This window comes from Eulemur rufifrons, chromosome 2 (genome assembly GCF_041146395.1).
Source record: "Eulemur rufifrons isolate Redbay chromosome 2, OSU_ERuf_1, whole genome shotgun sequence".
In the NCBI taxonomy this organism is placed as follows: Eukaryota; Metazoa; Chordata; class Mammalia; order Primates; family Lemuridae; genus Eulemur; species Eulemur rufifrons.
Genome location: NC_090984.1, coordinates 10,407,386 through 10,425,180, shown reverse-complemented (window position 1 = coordinate 10,425,180; position 17,795 = coordinate 10,407,386). Strand labels below are relative to the sequence as shown.

The 17,795-nt window shown below is 44.5% G+C and overlaps 1 protein-coding gene across 1 annotated transcript; it reads right to left on the bottom strand.

The window, feature by feature from the left end:
* Nucleotides 1-733: 733 nt before the first annotated feature.
* CASP14 (caspase 14) lies at nucleotides 734-4,537 on the bottom strand. The gene is made up of 6 exons (XM_069495388.1): nucleotides 4,511-4,537; nucleotides 2,681-2,830; nucleotides 2,363-2,588; nucleotides 1,779-1,895; nucleotides 1,516-1,619; nucleotides 734-838 (listed from the first exon to the last, which is right to left on the bottom strand). Exons 1-6 carry the CDS (start codon nucleotides 4,535-4,537, stop codon nucleotides 734-736), a joined length of 729 nt encoding a protein of 242 aa, XP_069351489.1.
* Between the last annotated feature and the right edge of the window lie 13,258 nt (nucleotides 4,538-17,795).

Genomic DNA, 17,795 nt, shown 5'->3' with positions numbered 1-17,795 from the left:
GAAGATTCCAACACATTCTTTCAAAGCTTGACAATTGTTTATTGGACACTCACTATGATGATCGAAGACTTGTTCCCTGCCCTCCAGAAATCATAATTTCCAGTGTCTCATCCTGGGAGAGAGGGCAGTATCAATTGGAAAGTGGCTTTCTGGAAAAAGTAGGAGTGGGAGGTCATGGAAAAGAGAATGAGGTGAGAGAGAGGGTCCCCCAGCTTGGAGAAATTGGTGATGCCAAGGCTTAGAGGCAGGGGTGAGTGACAGGACATTAGCCCTGTTGGATGAGCAAATTCACGGTGTGCGAGATGGGAGACAAGTTTAGCAGTCCCAGCAAAAGTTTGACTGGGGTGGAAGGTGGTGAGTAGGCATTGTTTTTCTCAGTAGAATATTTTGAGCCTTATATAGTATTTGCTTCGTGGGAGAAATAACAACACAGAAGCAGAAAGTGTGATAAATGAATGTAGCCTTAGGTTGCATTAATAGAGGCAGAGCGCTCAGCCTGAGGGAGGTGATGTTAATGTTACTGTCATGACTTGTGCTAAGTTTTGGCTGGTTTGCTCTAAGAAGGACAGGAACAGATTAAAGGAGAACCTGCATGAGGGGTGTGAGGTAAGAGGAACCGGGTGCCATTTAGCCTTGGGAAGAGAAGGTCTTGGAGAGTGGTGAAAGCTGTCTCTAAATATCTGTGGGACAGAGAGAGCCCCTGGAGGAGAGCCTCTCTCTGTCCTTTCTACTTCTACTGCAGATAGAGCTGTTTCCGGAGGGTGCTTAGGATTTCGGGGTTCACTTTCCTCTGTTCCCCTTCCTGAAGCACCTCTGCTTCTGCCATCCGCCGGGTCACCTGCAGCAACAGGCATGGTCAGCTTGGGGGATGGGCCCCTGGGGGAGTTGGTATAATGGGCTTATGGAGAGAAGGTTAGAGAACAGGGCAGGTGAGTATCCATGTCCTAAGAGGAGAGACCTCTGTGGTCTCCTCCTATGCCATAGTTTCTACGGAATCATTGGCTGGGCATTTTTTTCTCATTTACAATCAAAACGCATAACCATTAGAAGAAAGATTTTGCCCAAACATTGGTTAATTCCAAGGGGTTTGTTTATAGACGCTTATCTGTACTTCATCTAAACCGGCGGTCCCCAACCTTTTTGGCACCAGGAACCGGTTTCATGGAAGACAATTTTTGCACGGACGTGGGGCAGGGGGTAGGGGTGGTGGGGGAGGAGGTAGAACTCAGGCGGTGATGAGCCTCCTGGTTTTCCTAACAGGCCTACAGGACCAGTACCGAGCCACAGCCCAGGGGTTGGGGACTGTAGATCTAAACTATGCCCATCCTTTGAGCTTTGTGATTTCCTGTGTTAGAGAAGTTGTTGCTGGAAGATGAGCATCCTAGTGTCTGTGTTGGAACCCAGGTTGGATTTGGTGCTGGGGGGGATGGAGAGAGGATTGGAGGAGGCTCCGCCCACTCTGCTTGCACCCTGCTCTGCCTAAGCAGGGGTTCCAGATGCCTTGTTCCAACTCACCTCTGTCAGAAGCTCCAAGATGGGTCCTTTCCTCTCTGTGAACACGTCAACCAAGGTCTGAATGAAGCAGGAGCCATTCTGATCATGTCTGTAGGAAGTGTACCCTGGGGGTTCCAGAGAGGTGGGCTCAGGGGGTCTCCTGGGGAAGGACAGGTAGAGGGAACCCTGGAAGTGGGTGGGTCTTGGAGGAGAGGCTGAGGGGTCGGCAGCGGTGGGTGGGAAAGAGGAGCAGAAGTCACCCTGGGCCAGCTGGGAGCTCATACCCTCCACTGTGGAGTAGACATGGAGGGCGTCTGTGTACGTTGGGATGGTGTGGGGCTTGTCATCTGTGATCATCAGAATCGCATCTCCACCTACTGTTTCTCCTGGGTCCCTTTGTTCTGAAACACCAAGAAGAGGAAAAGGCAAAGTCAGAAATAAAGGTAAGTAAGGGAGAAGGGGCCGGGTGCGGTGGCTCACGCCTGTGATCCCAGCACTCTGAGAGGCAGAGGCGGGAGGATCGCTTGAGGCTGGGAGTTTCAGACCAGCCTGAGCAAGAGCAAGACCTGTCTCTACAAAAAATAGAAAAATTAGCCGGGCATGGTGGCGCATGCCTGTAGTCCCAGCTACTCAGGAGGCTGAGGCAGGAGGATCGCTTGAGCCTAGGAGTTGGAGGCTGCAGTGAGCTGTGATGATGCCACTGCATTCTAGCCAGGGAGACAGAATGAGACTCTGTTAAAAAAAAAAAAAAAAAAAAAAAGGAAAAGAAAAGAAAGTTTGGTGGTATGGCCAGCCTCAGTTGGGCCTTTGGATCTGGGATTGCATTGGATTACAAACACAGACTCTGTGTTCTTGGGTTTGTCCTCACCTCCTCGACAGGCCTGAATGATGTACACCTTGGGCTTGGCTCTCAGGGCCCGGCAGTTCCTGTTGTTCAGGACCTCGAAGAGGTTCTCCAACTTGACCATCTCTCCGTCTTCCCCCTCGAGGAAGCCTTCCTCCCCGTGTGCCATGAGCACCACAAAGGCACAGCTGACAGGGTCTTCCCAGGTATCTATGGCCTGCTGGAATTTTTCTAACTCTTCCTGGAATTGCTGGAGGGAGAGGGATGGCCAGAGTCAGTTGGGTCCTCAGAGCCCATCCATCCGACCCAGACCCTTCCCCGCTGGAGCTGGCAGCCCAGTACCTGGGCAGTGGGGTCTCTCTTCATGGTACTTTTAAATCTCAGCTGTCCGAACATGCGTTCCAGGGCATCCAGGTCTGCCTCTGAACCTTCCCGGGCTTTGGTGACACACAGCGTTAGGGCTAGGCAGGCTCCTGACATGTCATATGCCTCCTGGAGCAAGAGATGACAAAACAAGGGGAGGTTTAAGGAGAAGCAGATGTAGCCCACATAGGCCCTGGGTTAGAGTTGGCAGGTAAATGTATAGGATGTCTAGTTACATTCAAATAAGGCTGGGTGCAGTGGCTTACGCCTGTAATCCCAGAACTTTGGGAGGCCAAGGCAGGAGGATCACTTGAGGCCAGGACTTTGAGACCAGCCTGGGCAACATAGAGAGACCCCATCTCTATAATAAATAAATAAATAAATAGCCAGGAGTGGTGGTGTGTGCTTGTAGTCCCAGCTACTCTGGAGGCTGAGACACAAGAATCACTTGAGTCCAGGAGTTCAAGGCTGCAGAGAGCTATGATCACACCACTGCACTCCAGCTTGGGTGACAGAGTGAGACCCTGTCTCTTAAGAAAAATCCAAATAAAAAACAACTACATTTTTAGTAGAAGTATGTCCCAAATATGCCATGGGCTATACTTATACTACAAAATTGTTTGTTGTGGGTGTGAAATTCATACCTAATTGGTCATTCTTTATTTTTATTCACCAAATCTAGCAACCCAACCTGGGGTCCGACTCTGTTTTAGCCCAGTGTGAATGTGGGCAAATTACTGCTCCTATCTGAGCCTTGGTTTCTAAATACAGACAACCAGTGTGTGAGTGATTTTGAAAATTCCTTCCAGTTGTCACATTTGGTGGCTTTGCCTCTCTCCCCATCCTTCCCAAGAGTGTTCTGAGCGTCCCTGCATTACTTCTTTCCTTGCAGAGGTCTCAGAATTTCTGAAGCTAAATACCGAGATCCTATGTTATCCCCATCTGAGGAAGAAGATTATTGGGGTCCATATTTCTTTTCAGAAGAGAAGCAGGATACTGAGTAGCACTGTGATAAGAACTTGATCTTTGGAGACAGAGGTAGCCAGGTTTCACCCCGCTGCCCCAACTTGGGTTCCATCTCTGAGTCATTTTTTTGCCATTTGGATGATCACAAAGCACCTTCTAGCTCTGAGTTCAGGTCATGATTTTTTTCACTCCCTCTACCCTCCCTTTCTTCCTTCCTTCCTTTTTTTTAATATAGGAACATTTGTACACATATTGTCTAGCTTTCTCCACTAAGAAGACATAGAAGCTGTGATAGCACAATATTAATGAGCACATTTAGCATCTGGATCTTGACTTCTAAGTATCATTCTCCACTAGAAAGACCCAAGGCTCCTCAGAGAAACATCCAATTCCATGTCTAGAGCAGGGAATGAACAAGATGAGCCTAATACATCTTGTGCTTAAAGCAAGGAATTGCTCAAGGAGTCATGGAGACACTTGTTAAAAGAACACAGGAGTCAGCTTGAAGATGCTCCACTGGCCAGTCATACTGGGCAATTTGAGAGTCAAAATGAATGATAGTAACACATTATATAGGACAATATAGGAAATCAGGAGTCCATATAGATATAAATAAAAAGGTAAGTGGAAGCCTGATATCCCCGTAGTTCAAGGTACCTTCTTACAAAATACTAATTTCAAAGGAAAGAGGCAATTTATAGTGGAGAAACCTGGCACACAACATCTTAATCAAATGATAAAAATATACATCATCAGTAACACCTTCATTCTTTCCAAAACGTTAAGATTCTCAACTCTCTTCTCCCAATACGCTCCCCTCCCCTCAATCTGCACCCAGCCCACCTCCTGCAAAGGCTGAGGATTACTCATTTCTTCCTCCGACTGAGTCTGGCTGTCAGCACTCTGGTCTGGTCCTGCAGTGTCAAGAGAAGATAGATTAAAGATCTCTATGAGGAGGCAGAGGGGCTCAGGGGACACACTGGTTTATCCGTATGGATTTTTGAAACTGAATAGGACCCCATTGGTGGGACATGGCACATGATCAGACCTGGGTAAGAGATGACAGTCCATGAAGCATGTCATCTCTAGAATGACAATCCTGTGGTGTCTTCCACCCCTGGAAGACCTCAGAACTCTTGCTGGGCCAACCCCACAAATGCTGCCCCTCTGGGACCTCTCTATATCTCCTTTGGGATACTCACCAGGCTGTAATGGACTGGACTTTCCCTTTGAAGGCCCTGGATTGATGAGCAGGGCAAGTGGCCCGTGTATTCCCTCTTCTACCCAGGAGCTGACCGGATGGGGAGGCATCAATAAGAACATGCCTTGGAGTTGTGTTTTAATAAGAATGTCATCAAAGTGGGGAGTACCACTTTGAAATTATCCCAGTGGGTATCCAGTAAGAAGGAGTCAATCCATCTCCCTCCCTCTGCCTTGAGTGTGAACATCTGTCCAAGTTCTTTTTTTAAATGGGGGTACAAAAGTTCAGGTTATATATATTGTCCATGTCCCCCCATGCCCCCGAGTCAGAGCTTCAAGCGTGTCCATTCCCCAGACAGTGCGCATTGCACTCATCATGTAGGTATACACCCTGTCCAAGTTCTTCATTCTCATCTCTGAGTCCTGTTCTACTCTCTGGCTGAAGAGAAAGACTTCTGTCATACTCTTGGCATTTCCTCATCTCTTTGTCTTTTCCTACGCTTCCTCCTCAGCGTTGAATGCTTCTATGCCAGTCAAGACACTTCCCTGACAATTTTGGTGGCATAATGTCTGCTATGCCTTCCCCTATTATCCATCCATCCACCCCCTCACCCATCCATTCATCCACCCATCTATATACCCACCTATTCCTCCATCCACTCACCCATCCTTCCATCTCCTCATCTGTCCACTCGCCCATCCATCCATCCATCCATCTACCCACCCACTTACTCACCCATTCATCCTATCCACCCATCCATATTTCCATCTACCCATTTATACACTCACCCATCCATTAATTCATTCATCCATCTACTCATCCATGTATCCATCAACCCATCCATCCATCCATCCACCCATCCATCCATCCATCTATCCATCTATTCAACTATCTACCCATCCTTCCAGCCATCTACCCATCCATTCATCCATCATCCCATCTACCCATTCATCCTTCCATCTACCCATTTATCCACTCACTCATCCATCCATCCATCCACTTATCCATCCATTCATCTACCCATCTTCCTTTCATCCAACCACTCATTCATCCTGCGTTATGTAGCTCTAGTCTATGACAGAAATGAATACTAAATCTCTCTCTCTCTCCCTTTTATCCTCTCTCTCTCTCTCTCTCTCTCACACACACACACACACACACACACACGGAACAAGTACTGTGAGGAAGGAGGAACCAAACGTCACGAGAGAGGAAGTGGAAGGAGCACAGCTATGGTGCCAGGTAAACCAGAATTGAATCCTGCCCGGGTCCCTTCCCAGCTGCGTGACCTTGGACATCTCACCCCCTCCCCTGAGACTCGATTTTCCCATCCAAAAAGAACCTGAAAAGAATGCCAGGTACTCGAGAGCAATGACAGAGCAAGGTAGGTTTTATGATCCCTCTTAACCCTCTGGAAGTCGCCTCTCCCTTCTCCGGACTCCCTCAGCTCTGCCTGTTTACACTTGAGTTACAGCAGTTGTTTTTGATCCTTATTCTTGTGGCTGAACTGGTAGCTTCGTTTTCAGGACTGAGAGCTTGACTTCTTTATCTCTGTCTGCATCAGAGCCAGCCGTGTGGGAATGGGCAGAGAGGTGATGTTGGGGAGAATTTGCTGAGTAAACAAATAATAAACAAATGAACAGACAAAAGAACGTGACAGATGGAGGAATGGACAGAAATGTCTTGAGTTCTGCCCAGACTCAGCAGAGCGTCCACGCGTGAAGGGAGCAGGGAGCATGTGTGCATGTGTCTGTGTGTGAGAGAGAGGGAGGCAGGAGAGCTAGTATAGTATCTTCCAGATCACTTACCAATGCTAGAAGTAGTCGTTCCTCAAGGTGAGGCCCAATCTCACCACTCTTCTTGCTGCCAGCGCCAAGGAGGAGTCAGGTCCACGTGTTGATCTTGGAGAAGGGGCTGATTCTGAGGAGTCTTCCTAGGTTTCTCCCGAGAGCCTTGTCCATGAATGGGGCAGCACAGTCCCCTGGACGTTTATTGCCAGTGAGTTTTCTGTCACTTGAGAAATGTCACAACAAGAGAGACACACCCTTGGCACAGCGTTAGTGTGGAAAGGGAGCCAAACGCCAATGGCATGAGTGATAGCAAGGCGTAGCTAGCCGACGCCCCTTGGCGAAGGTGCATCCCAAATTAGCCAGAGCTTTCGTGCTGGCCCAACCACAGGACCTGCCTTCCCTCTGCCCCACCATCCAGGTCCAGCTCATCTGGTTATCACCATCCACCACTGTGTCCATTTCATCTGTTTCACCTTCCACTATGCAGGTAACGCTAACTTCACTGGTTGATTATCTCATCCAGCCCTTAGGAGGCCGCAGGGATCAGCACTGTTGCTCCCATTTTGCAGATGGGGAGGCTGAGGCTTATAGAAATGAGGTCAAGTGATCAGTAACTGGCACAGTTGTCACTGAAACTTAAAAGGGTCCAGTCCAGCTGTCTCAATTGATGCTTTGCAGCTGCCTCAGCCCCTCGTCTTCTCTTCCTCGTAACCTTCCTCCTGTATTCTTTTTAAGCCATTTTGTTTTCCATTATTTCATTCTATTTTATCTTAACAGCTTAAATGAGACGGAATTCACATACCACACAATTTACCCACTTAACGTGTCCAACTCAATGGGTTTCAGTATATTCACAGAGTGATGTAACCACTACCACCGTCCATTTTTGAACACTCTCATCACCCCAAAAAGAAACCCAGTACTCTCCAACTATCACTTCCAATCCCTCCACAAATCCTAGCCCGAGGCGAACGCTAATCTACTTTCTGTCTCTGTGGACGTCTCTGTTCTGGACATTTCACAGGAATGGAGTCATATAATACGTGCAATGAACATGGGAGTGCAGAGATCTCTTCAACATACTGATTTTGTTTCCTTTGGCTAGATATCGAGTAGTGGGATTGCTGAATCATATGGTAGTTCTATTTTTAGTTTTTTGAGGAACCTCCATACTGTTTTCCATAATGGCTGTACTCACTGACATTCAAAGTTTCAGTTAGACAGGAGGAATAAGTTTGTCAGATCTTCTGCATGACAGGGTGACTATATGCAATAATAGAGTATCGTACATTTCAAAATTTGAAGGGAGCAAATTTCCAATGTCTCATCATAAAAAAGGATAAGTATGAAAGGTGATGGTTATGTTAATTAGCTTGATTTAATCATTCCACATTGTATACATGTATCAAAACATTACATTATGCCGCATATATATATACAATTATCTGCCAATTGAAAAAAATTCATAAAAAATTTAAAAAGAAGGTAGTATACACATCCTGTAGTGTGGGGGACATAGTAGGTGCCCAAGAAATCTTAGTGGAGTATGAATCAGAATGGTGAAACACGGATGTGTCACCATGGGCTGGAGCAACCGTTAGCTAATTAACCAGATAATTAAATTGATGAAATATATTTATTGTCACCAATTTAATAAATGTCTAACCTTATTATTTGATTTGATATCATTTTATTGTTTTATTTTATGAAGGTGAACTTCCTTCACGGAGATCTCCTGGGAGATCCAGACAGTCCTTAGACAGAAGTCAAGGTGACCAGTGCTGAGATGGGGGCACAGGAGGCTGTGGGAGCCCCGAGGAGGCCTCTGACCTGACCAGGCACAGAGATCGGGGCTGGCTTTTCCTGAATCTGCATTCCCACTCTGGCTCGGCACCAGGAAAGTCACCTAACCTTTCTGAGGTGGAACTGCCCCGCCTGTAGAACTTACTTCTGAGAACTAACTGTTCTGAGGGAAAAATTAAATAATTTCTCCAAAGTGGTGCGGCCCACCTGAGCATTCAGCGGGTTCAGAGGCCGACCCCGTCCTTGGAGCTGTGGACACATATAGAGCCTTCAGGAGCTTACACACAGGGCTCCCCTCTCCTCACGTCCGCACATTGCAATGACTTGGGAGCTTCTAAAAAATACAGAAGCCTGGGACCTCCCCCCGAGACCCTGATTTAAGTGATCAAGGTGGCGGTTCTGACATCGATTTTTTTTCTTTGAGATGGGGTCTCGCTCTGTTGCCCAGGCTGGAGTACAATGGCACCACCATAGCTCACTGCAGCCTCCAGCTTCTGGACTCAAGTGATCCTCCTGCCTCAACCTCCCGAGTAGTTGGGACTACAGGCACACGCCATGACATCTGGATAATATTTTTAAAAATTTTTTGTAGAGATGGGGTCTCACTATGTTGCCCAGGCTTGACATAGTTTTTAAAGGGCCCTAAGGTGATTCGAATGCATCACAGGGTCTAACACTACTGGTTTTGTGGGAAGGGACAGATAATAAGTGAACAAATTAGTAAACAAGGTAGTTGGAAAGGTGTCATGTGCTTAATATGGAAATAGACCAGATGAAGTGACAGAGACTCATTGGAGGGGGCTACAGGATGGTCGAGGGTAGGTCTCAGAGGAGAGGACGCTTGAGCCGGGTCCCAGGAAGTGCAGATGCTCAATCCATGCAGCGACTTTCCCCTTCCTTTACACCACTGGTTTTCCAACTTGGTTGTAGTGTTAATGCCTGGCTTCCATCCCCAGAGATCCGATTTAGCTGGCAGGACCCAGCCCATATATAACATAAAATTAACCATTGTAACCATTTAAAAGTGCATATTAATAATTCAGTAGCATTAAGTACATTCACGATGTTTTGTGCCATCATGACCACTATGCAGTCCCAGAACTTTTACATCACCCCAAATGAAACCCCGTACTCACTAAAGCAGTCACACCCCCTTCTCCTCTTCTCCCAGCACCCTGGAAACCATTAATCTGCTCTCTGTGTCTATGGATTTGCCTATTCTTGTTCAAAATCATCAAAAGGTGGAAACAGCACAAACGTCCATCAGTGCATGAGTGGATCAGCAAAATGTGATCCATCCAGACAACAGGACAGTATTCAGACTTAAAAAGGAATAATGAAAGGTAGATCCATTAACCTTGAAAGAAGCCAGATGCAAAAGACCGTATGCTGTATCAGACGGTGGTAAGTATCAACTATCACCTTACACTGTGTTTGCTTTTCAGTCAATAAAGGATTGATGTTAGGGGACAGTTGACATTGTTCATGATCACCGTCAACAGTGGTATCCTGAAACTTTGTACCCTTTGACCAACATCTCTAAGTTTCAGTGAGACAACAGGAATACATTTTGTAAAAATCATTATTATTGTTTTTAGATTTTTAAAAATTGACGCATAATTGTACATATTTGTGGGGTACACCGTGATGTTTCCATACATACGATGTATAGTGATCAGATCAGGGTAATGAGTCATTATTTTTAATTGGCACATAGTAATTGTACATATTTATGGGGGACAGGGTGATATTTTGATACATGTATACAATGTGTGATGCTCAAGTCAGGGTAATTAGCATATCCATTGCCTCAAACATTTATCGTTTCTTTGTATTGGGAATATTCAAAATCTGCTTTTTTTTTTTTTTTTTTTTTTTGCTATTTGAAAATAAACGGGCCAGGTGTAGTGGCTCATGACTGTAATCCCAGCACTCTGGGAGGCACTTGAGCCCAGCCTGGGCAACATAGCGAGACCCCGTCTCTACTAAAAATAGAAAAATTAGCTGGGCATGGTGGCGTGTACCTGTAGTCCCAGCTACTTGGGAGGCTGAGGCACAAGGATCACTTGAGCCCAGGAATTCAAGGCTGCAGTGAGCTGTCATCACTCCACTGCCCGGGTGACAGAGCAAGACCCTATCTTCTAAAAAATAAATAAATAAAAATTAAAAAAAGAAAACAAACAATAACTTATTGTTAACTACAGTCACCCTACAGTCCTATGGAACACTGGAACTTATTCCCAGGAGGAATAAGTTTTTGAGATCTGTTGCATAGCAGGGTGACTATAGTTAGTAATATTATTATATATTATATGTTTCAAAACTGCTAAAAGGAGTAGCTTTTAAATGTTCTCGTCACATAAAAAATGATAATCAGGAGAGGGGAAAGATGGGCTTATTGGCTTGATTTATTCATTCCACGATGTGTATCAGCACATCACATTGTACTCTAGAAATATATACAATTATTATTCATCAGTGAAAAGTATAATAGAAAATACTATTATTTGTTTAAGAAAACAACAGCCTCAGCAAGAGTGAGACCTTGTCTCTACAAAAAAATAGAAACATTAGCTGGCGTCCTGGCACATGGGCTTGTAGTCCCAGCTACTTGGGAGGCTGAGGCAGGAGGATCCCTTGAGCCCAGCAGTTTGAGGTTGCAGTGAGCTATGATTGTGATGCTACTGAACTCCAGCCTGGGCAACAGAGCAAGACCCTGTCTCAAAAAACAAAAACAAAAACAACAATGGCATCTATGGCTGAAACTGACTTATTTCTCAAGTAAATGTGAGTGAGGGCTCCCAGTCCCCAAGCAGCCCAGTCTCTTCGATCGTTTTGCGGAAGAGTGAATGGAGACACTTCACTGACTGTGCATGTGTTTCCTGGGCACCGGTTTCCTGAGCGTTCATGGCATGGTGGATATACCCTATCTTCACACACAGTCAGAGAATGGTCATGTGCTCACATTGTCCATGCTCACCCCTGGGCACATCTATGAATTCATCTTTGCAGCTGCATCTTCTCTGCCTGGTGCCTGCATTTACATGGAAGTCACCGCCAGTCCACAGTTCCATCTGAATCTCAGGTCCTGACCTCTGGGGCTCCCTTTGCCTGTGCTGGGAGTGACAGCAGCAAGATCTTATTGTCGTGATGAAAGCAGGCGGGTGTTGCTCTAAGATTTTTGGCAACTTCTTCTCATCCCAGGCTCCCTTGGGGGGTAAACAACTCATGGGTGCTCGGCAAGATGAGGCAGCATCTAGTCAGACAGGATTTTGTCAGATTTTGTCTGCCACAATCCAAAAAGACGCCCAAGTGCCCTTTCCTCCCTGAAAGTATCAAAGTATCAACGTTTTGCAAGTCACTGAGCTTGCAATACCATGGGGAGGATTGGCTGTACTTTCTCAGGCACCCACCAAGAACATTTTATTTTATTTTATATTTTTGTGTTCCTTCGGGTGTTTATCATCCTGTACATTCACTATAAAAAATCCAAATATATTTACTAGTAGTTGTAACACCGACTTTCTCCATTCCACCCCTCGGTGGGAAATGACCTTGTGCAGGCAATTCCGCCCACATCCCCTTCCCAGCAATCGTTTTCCCCCCAAGAACCCTTTCCCGTACTTGCTAGGATCCTCTCAGTCATTCTCTCCTGTGTCTTTCCTCACCCGTTTCTGAAGATGAAAACATGTTTGTGACTCTTTATTGCGATAGTAACCACATTTGCCATTTCTGCTTTGTTCGTGGCACTAATACATAATAATTAGTCTTTTATCTTCATCTCGTGCCTCATTAATAGCGCAATTACAGCCATAATTAATTGCTGTCAGGTCATCTCATCCCACGGTGGTGTGAATCGGGTCCTCCCTGAAGACTTGGCTCAGATCACAGATGGTATCAGGGCCACGTCCTTCCTGTCGCCTTTTCTCCACCTTCATCGGGAAAAAGATGTACGTCACGCCTACCACGCAGCTTCCAAAACACCAGCCAGCTGACCAGAGCCAACCTCTCTGTGTACAGTGAAGGGGCCATTTTCGTGAAGCATAGCAGGGACTTGTCCAGGTCACACTACCAGCTAGCGGAGATCCACTAGAGTGTGCAGCTCTGCCCAGGTCACGGATGTTGGACATCTCAGTGAGGATAGAGGAGGTGATGTTGGAGAGAAAAGGATGTATCCAAGAGGTGTTTGGGAGGTAAAATAGAGTGCTTCCTAGATAACAGAAATTCGTCTGAGTGTTTGAGATATGTTAACCCCTCACATAAAGCAAGGTGAGTGTTTCTCTTCTTTATGGACCAGAACTGAGCCACCAAGAGGTTACATAATTTGAGTCACTAGGGTCAGAAATCCAAGCCAGAGCGTCTCATTTCAAAGAATACATCCTTTGCCATTATGCTTCCATTCAGTTATCTGTTTGCTACAGAATGAAGAGTCGCCACTTGTAGTCGCATCTTTCCGCTTGCACCCCGCCACACACACACACACACACACACACACACACACACACAGAGTCCATGGCAAATTGGTATGGATAGAAGCAACATGTAGGGGACTGGGTTCAGTGGCTCAAGCCTCTAATCCCAGCACTTTGGGAGGCTGAGGTGGGAGGATCGCTTGAGGCCAGGAGTTCCAGACCAGCCTGGGCAGCACAGCAAGATTCCATCTCTACAAACAATTGAAAATTAGCTGGGTGTGGTGGTGCACAATGGTAGTCCCAGCTACTTGGGAAGCTGAGGCAGGAGGAACACTTGAGCCCAGGAGTTCAAGGCTACAGTGAGCTGTGATTGCACCACTACACTCCAGCCTGAGCAACAGAGAGAGACCCTGTCTCTACAGGGTCTCCCCCTTAGTGGCATGACTGGAGTATTTTACATATCATTTCTACTCACATCCAATTGGCCAGAATATAGTTCTATAGCCACACCTAGGCTCTAATGGATTCTCCAGGACCTTTCAACCCATCCTCAGCTCAGATATGCCTCCTCAAGGATCTAGGGGTGTCCTGCTTCCTTCATGTCAGGTCCACAAGCTTCATGGTTTTCTTGCTAAGACTGCAGCTCTAGAGGATCAATGTGGTTGTGAAGAGAGCTCTGAGAAGGGAGTCAGGGACCTTAATTCTAGCCCTAAACTGCTACAAGCTCAGTGTGAGACCTTAATTGAATTGCTTCTCCTTTCTGGATCTCAGCATCTATATTTGTTTGTTTTTAAATTTTTAATTGTTATGGGTATGTGATAGTTACATATCTTTATAAGGTACATGTGATGTTTTGATACAGGCATACGATGTGAATTAATAAAATCAAGGTAAGTGGGGGATTCATCACCTCAGGCATTTAACATTTCTTTGTGTTAGGAACATTTTAATTCCATTTTTTAAAATCTATTTTAAAGTATACCCTTATTGTTGATTATAGTTACTTTGTTGTGCTATCAAATATTGTTCATTCTATCTGACTACATTTCCCCCCCATTAACCATCCCTACTTTATTCCCCACTCCCCACCATCCTTCCCAGCCTCTGTCAACCATCAATCTACTCTCTGTCTCCATGAGATCAATTGTTTTAAACATGTGGCTCCCACATATGAGTGAGAACCTGCAAGATTTGTCTTTCTGTCAGCACCTACATTTGTATTACAAAATGAGGCAATTGGACCCTTTTCTACTTCTAGGTTCTAGAAAGTTCCTCACCATCCTCTGCAGAACTCCATGGAGTAACACTTTTATTAGGACTGAAACATTTACCCGTACGTAAATGTTTCATTCATGGTTATTCTGAACCCTAGATCACCCAATTGTCCATTCCATCTTTCAAGCATTTCTTCAAAGTCTGCAGGCTCAAGTAAATTGTTGATGGATGGAGAGTGTCACAAAAACTTCAAATTTCTCCCTGAGTCCATACTCCATCTAATGGCAGAGTAATAGAAGTTGAGCTGGGTATATGGCCCCCAAGCTAAAGATTATGTCTCCCAGGCTAGCAGTAGTCATGTGACTAAGTACTGGCCAATAGGAAGTGAGCAGACAGTGTATGTACAACTTCCAGGTCGTGCTCTTAAGGGGCAGGAGCACATCCTTTCCTTCTTCCTTCCTCTTGGTGTTGGCCACAAGTATGAGGAGGAGCACTGGGGCACTTATCTTGGAATACGAGGTGGAAGCCATAGCAAATTAATCATGGAGCCCCCATCCATATTCCAGGTCTGGACTGCCTATCTGCAATTTTACCTTTCTAGTGTGTGATGCTAGGATTTTTGTGTCTTAAAAAAAAAAAAAAAAAAAAAAGCAAACCTATATTCTAACTCATATAGAATTTGGTACCAGGAGAAGGGTGGTTACCTCAACAGAAAGTTGAGCACCTTTTCATATAAACCATTGTCCATTTGTATATTCTCTTTGGAGAAACATCTGTTCAGGTACTTTGACTATTTTAAAATAAGATTATTTGGGGCCGGGCGCGGTGGCTCACGCCTGTAATCCTAGCACTCTGGGAGGCCGAGGTGGGTGGATCGTTTGAGCTCAGGAGTTCGAGACCAGCCTGAGCAAGAGCGAGACCCCATCTCTACTAAAAATAGAAAGAAATTATATGGACAGCTAAAAATATATATAGAAAAAATTAGCCGGGCATGGTGGTGCATGCCTGTAGTCCCAGCTACTCGGGAGGCTGAGACAGGAGGATCCCTTGAGCTCAGGAGTTTGAGGTTGCTGTGAGCTAGGCTGACGCCATGGTACTCACTCTAGCCTGGGCAACAAAGTGAGACTCTGTCTCAAAAAAAAAAAAAAGATTATTTGGGTTTTTGCTTTTGAGTTGTAGAAGTTCCTCCTATATTTTGGATTTAACATCTTATCGGATACAGAGTTTGCAAATATTTTCTCCCAGTCTGTAGGTTCCCTTTTCATTTTATTCTAATTTCAAAGTATTAGGGGGGTACAAATATTTTTGGTTACATGGATCACTCTTAAAACACTTGAGTCATGGTTATAAGTGTACCTATTAGGTAGACTTTCACCCGTCCCCTCCTCCCTCCTCCCCCTGCTTGATTTCTGTTAAGTTTTACTTCCTTCTAGGCACATGTGTGTTCATCAGTTAGATCCAATTTAATAGCGAGTACATGGGGTGCTTATTTTTCCATTCTTTAGATACTTCACTTTAGGATAATGGTCTCCAGTTCCATCCAAATTGTTGCAAAAGGCATTAAGTCATCCTTCTTCACAGCTGAGTAGTATTACATGGTATACATATACCACGTTTTGTTAATCTACTGATGAATTGATGGGCACTTGGGTTGATTCCACATTTTTGCAATTGTGAATTGTGCTGCAATAAACATTTGAGTGCAGGTGTCTTTTTGATAAAATGACTTCTTTTCCTTTGGGTAGATACCCAGTAGTGGGATTGTTAGATCAAATGGTAGGTCTACTTTTAGTTCTTTGAGGTATCTCCATATTGTTTTCCATAAAGATTGTACTAATTTGCAGTACCACTAACAGTGTAGAAGCGTTCCTTTCTCTCTGCACCCATGCCAGCATCTGTTAATTTTTTTCCTTTGTTGTGCGGGAGCTTTTTAATTTGATGAAATCCCACTTGTCTGTTTTTGCTTTTGTTGCCTGTGCTTTTGGTGTCATATCCAGGAAATCATTGCCAAGACCAATGTCTAGGATCTTTTTCCTTAGGTTTTCTTTTAAGAGTTTAATTTTTCATGTTTTGCATTAAGTCTTTAATAGGTTTTGAGTTGATTTTTGTATTGTGTGATTTAAGGGTCTAATTTCATTCCTTTGCATGTGGCTATTCAACTTTCCCAACACCATTTATTGAAGAGACTATCTTTGCCCTGTCATGTATTCATGACAACCGTGTCAAAGATCATATGTGGATTTATTTCTGAGCTCTCTATTCTGTTTCACTGGTTTATCTGTTTTTATGACAATACCATACTGTTTTGAATATTTTAGCTTTGTAATATGTTTTTCAATCAGTGAGTGTGGTACCTCTAGCTTTGTTCTTCTTGCTTACGATCACTTTGGGGTATTTTGTGGTTTCAAATGAATTTTAGGATCTTTTTTTCTATTTCTGTTAAAAATGCCCTAGGGATTTTGGTAGGGATTGCATCGAATCTATAGATCACTTCAGGAAGTATTGACACTTTAACAACATTACTTTTTCTAATCTATCAACATGAGTTATCCTTTCATTTATTTGTGTCTTTAAAATTTTTTTTTCATGTTTTATAGTTTTCAGTGTATAACTGTTTCACCTCCTCGGTTAAGTTTATTCCTAAATTATTTTTCTTTTTGATGCTCCTATAAATGGACTTTTTTTTCTTAATTTCCTTTTTGGGTTGGCTATTGTTAGTGTTTAGAAACACAACTGACTTTTGTATGTTAATTTTGTATCTTGTTATTTTATTTTATTTATTTTTTTGAGTCAGAGTCTCGCTCTGCCTGGGCTAGAGTGCCGTGGCGTCAGCCTAGCTCACAGCAACCTCAAACTCCTAGGTTTAAGCAATCCTCCTGCCTCAGCCTCCCGAGTAGCTGGGACTACAGGCATGTGCCACCATGCTGAGCTAATTTTTTCTATATATTTTTAGTTGGCCAGATAATTTCTTTCTATTTTTAGTAGAGACAGGGTCTCGCTCTTGCTCAGGCTGGTCTCGAACTCCTGACCTTGAGCGATCCTCCCACCTCGGCCTCCCAGAGTGCTAGGATTACAAGCGTGAGCCACCGCGCCCGGCCATATTTTGTTATTTTACATAGCAATAGATGACCAATACAGGTCCTTCAATTGCTGAGGATGCTTTACAAGGAAACAAAGTATTATTGATTTTTGCCATGCTGACTCTTACACACAATCACAATGAGGAACTACTATTTTTCCTACCAATTAGAATACTGAGCAGAATAGCCAAACTTTTGCAAGTTTAGCTTTTAAATACAGGTCATAATCTTATTTCTGAGTGCCAGTGCTTTGAAGGGCAGACTACTTTGCAAGTTAAAAAAAAAATGTTCTCAGCTCTCAAATTCTCTGCTGAGTTTTTCCTGAATAAAAAGAACTTACTCTGTTGCCAGAGAAGGAAGTTTTTAACATTACTGCACAGCCGGGGTTGCCATTTGCTAAGGATTGGGAACGGCACGCTGTTTCCTCTTCTTCCTGTTTGTGGTGAAGGGTTTTAAATAGCCACTCTCCTGTTTCAATCTCAACACGTTTATTTGATGTGTCTGGGGCAGATAACTTACTGTTTGGTTTACTGACCACAAGACGGTGATTCACTCTATTTGGACTTACTGGGGGAGTGGGGAGAACGGCTCATAACCTAGAGATCCTAGAGTTTGAGGTGGCTAAAA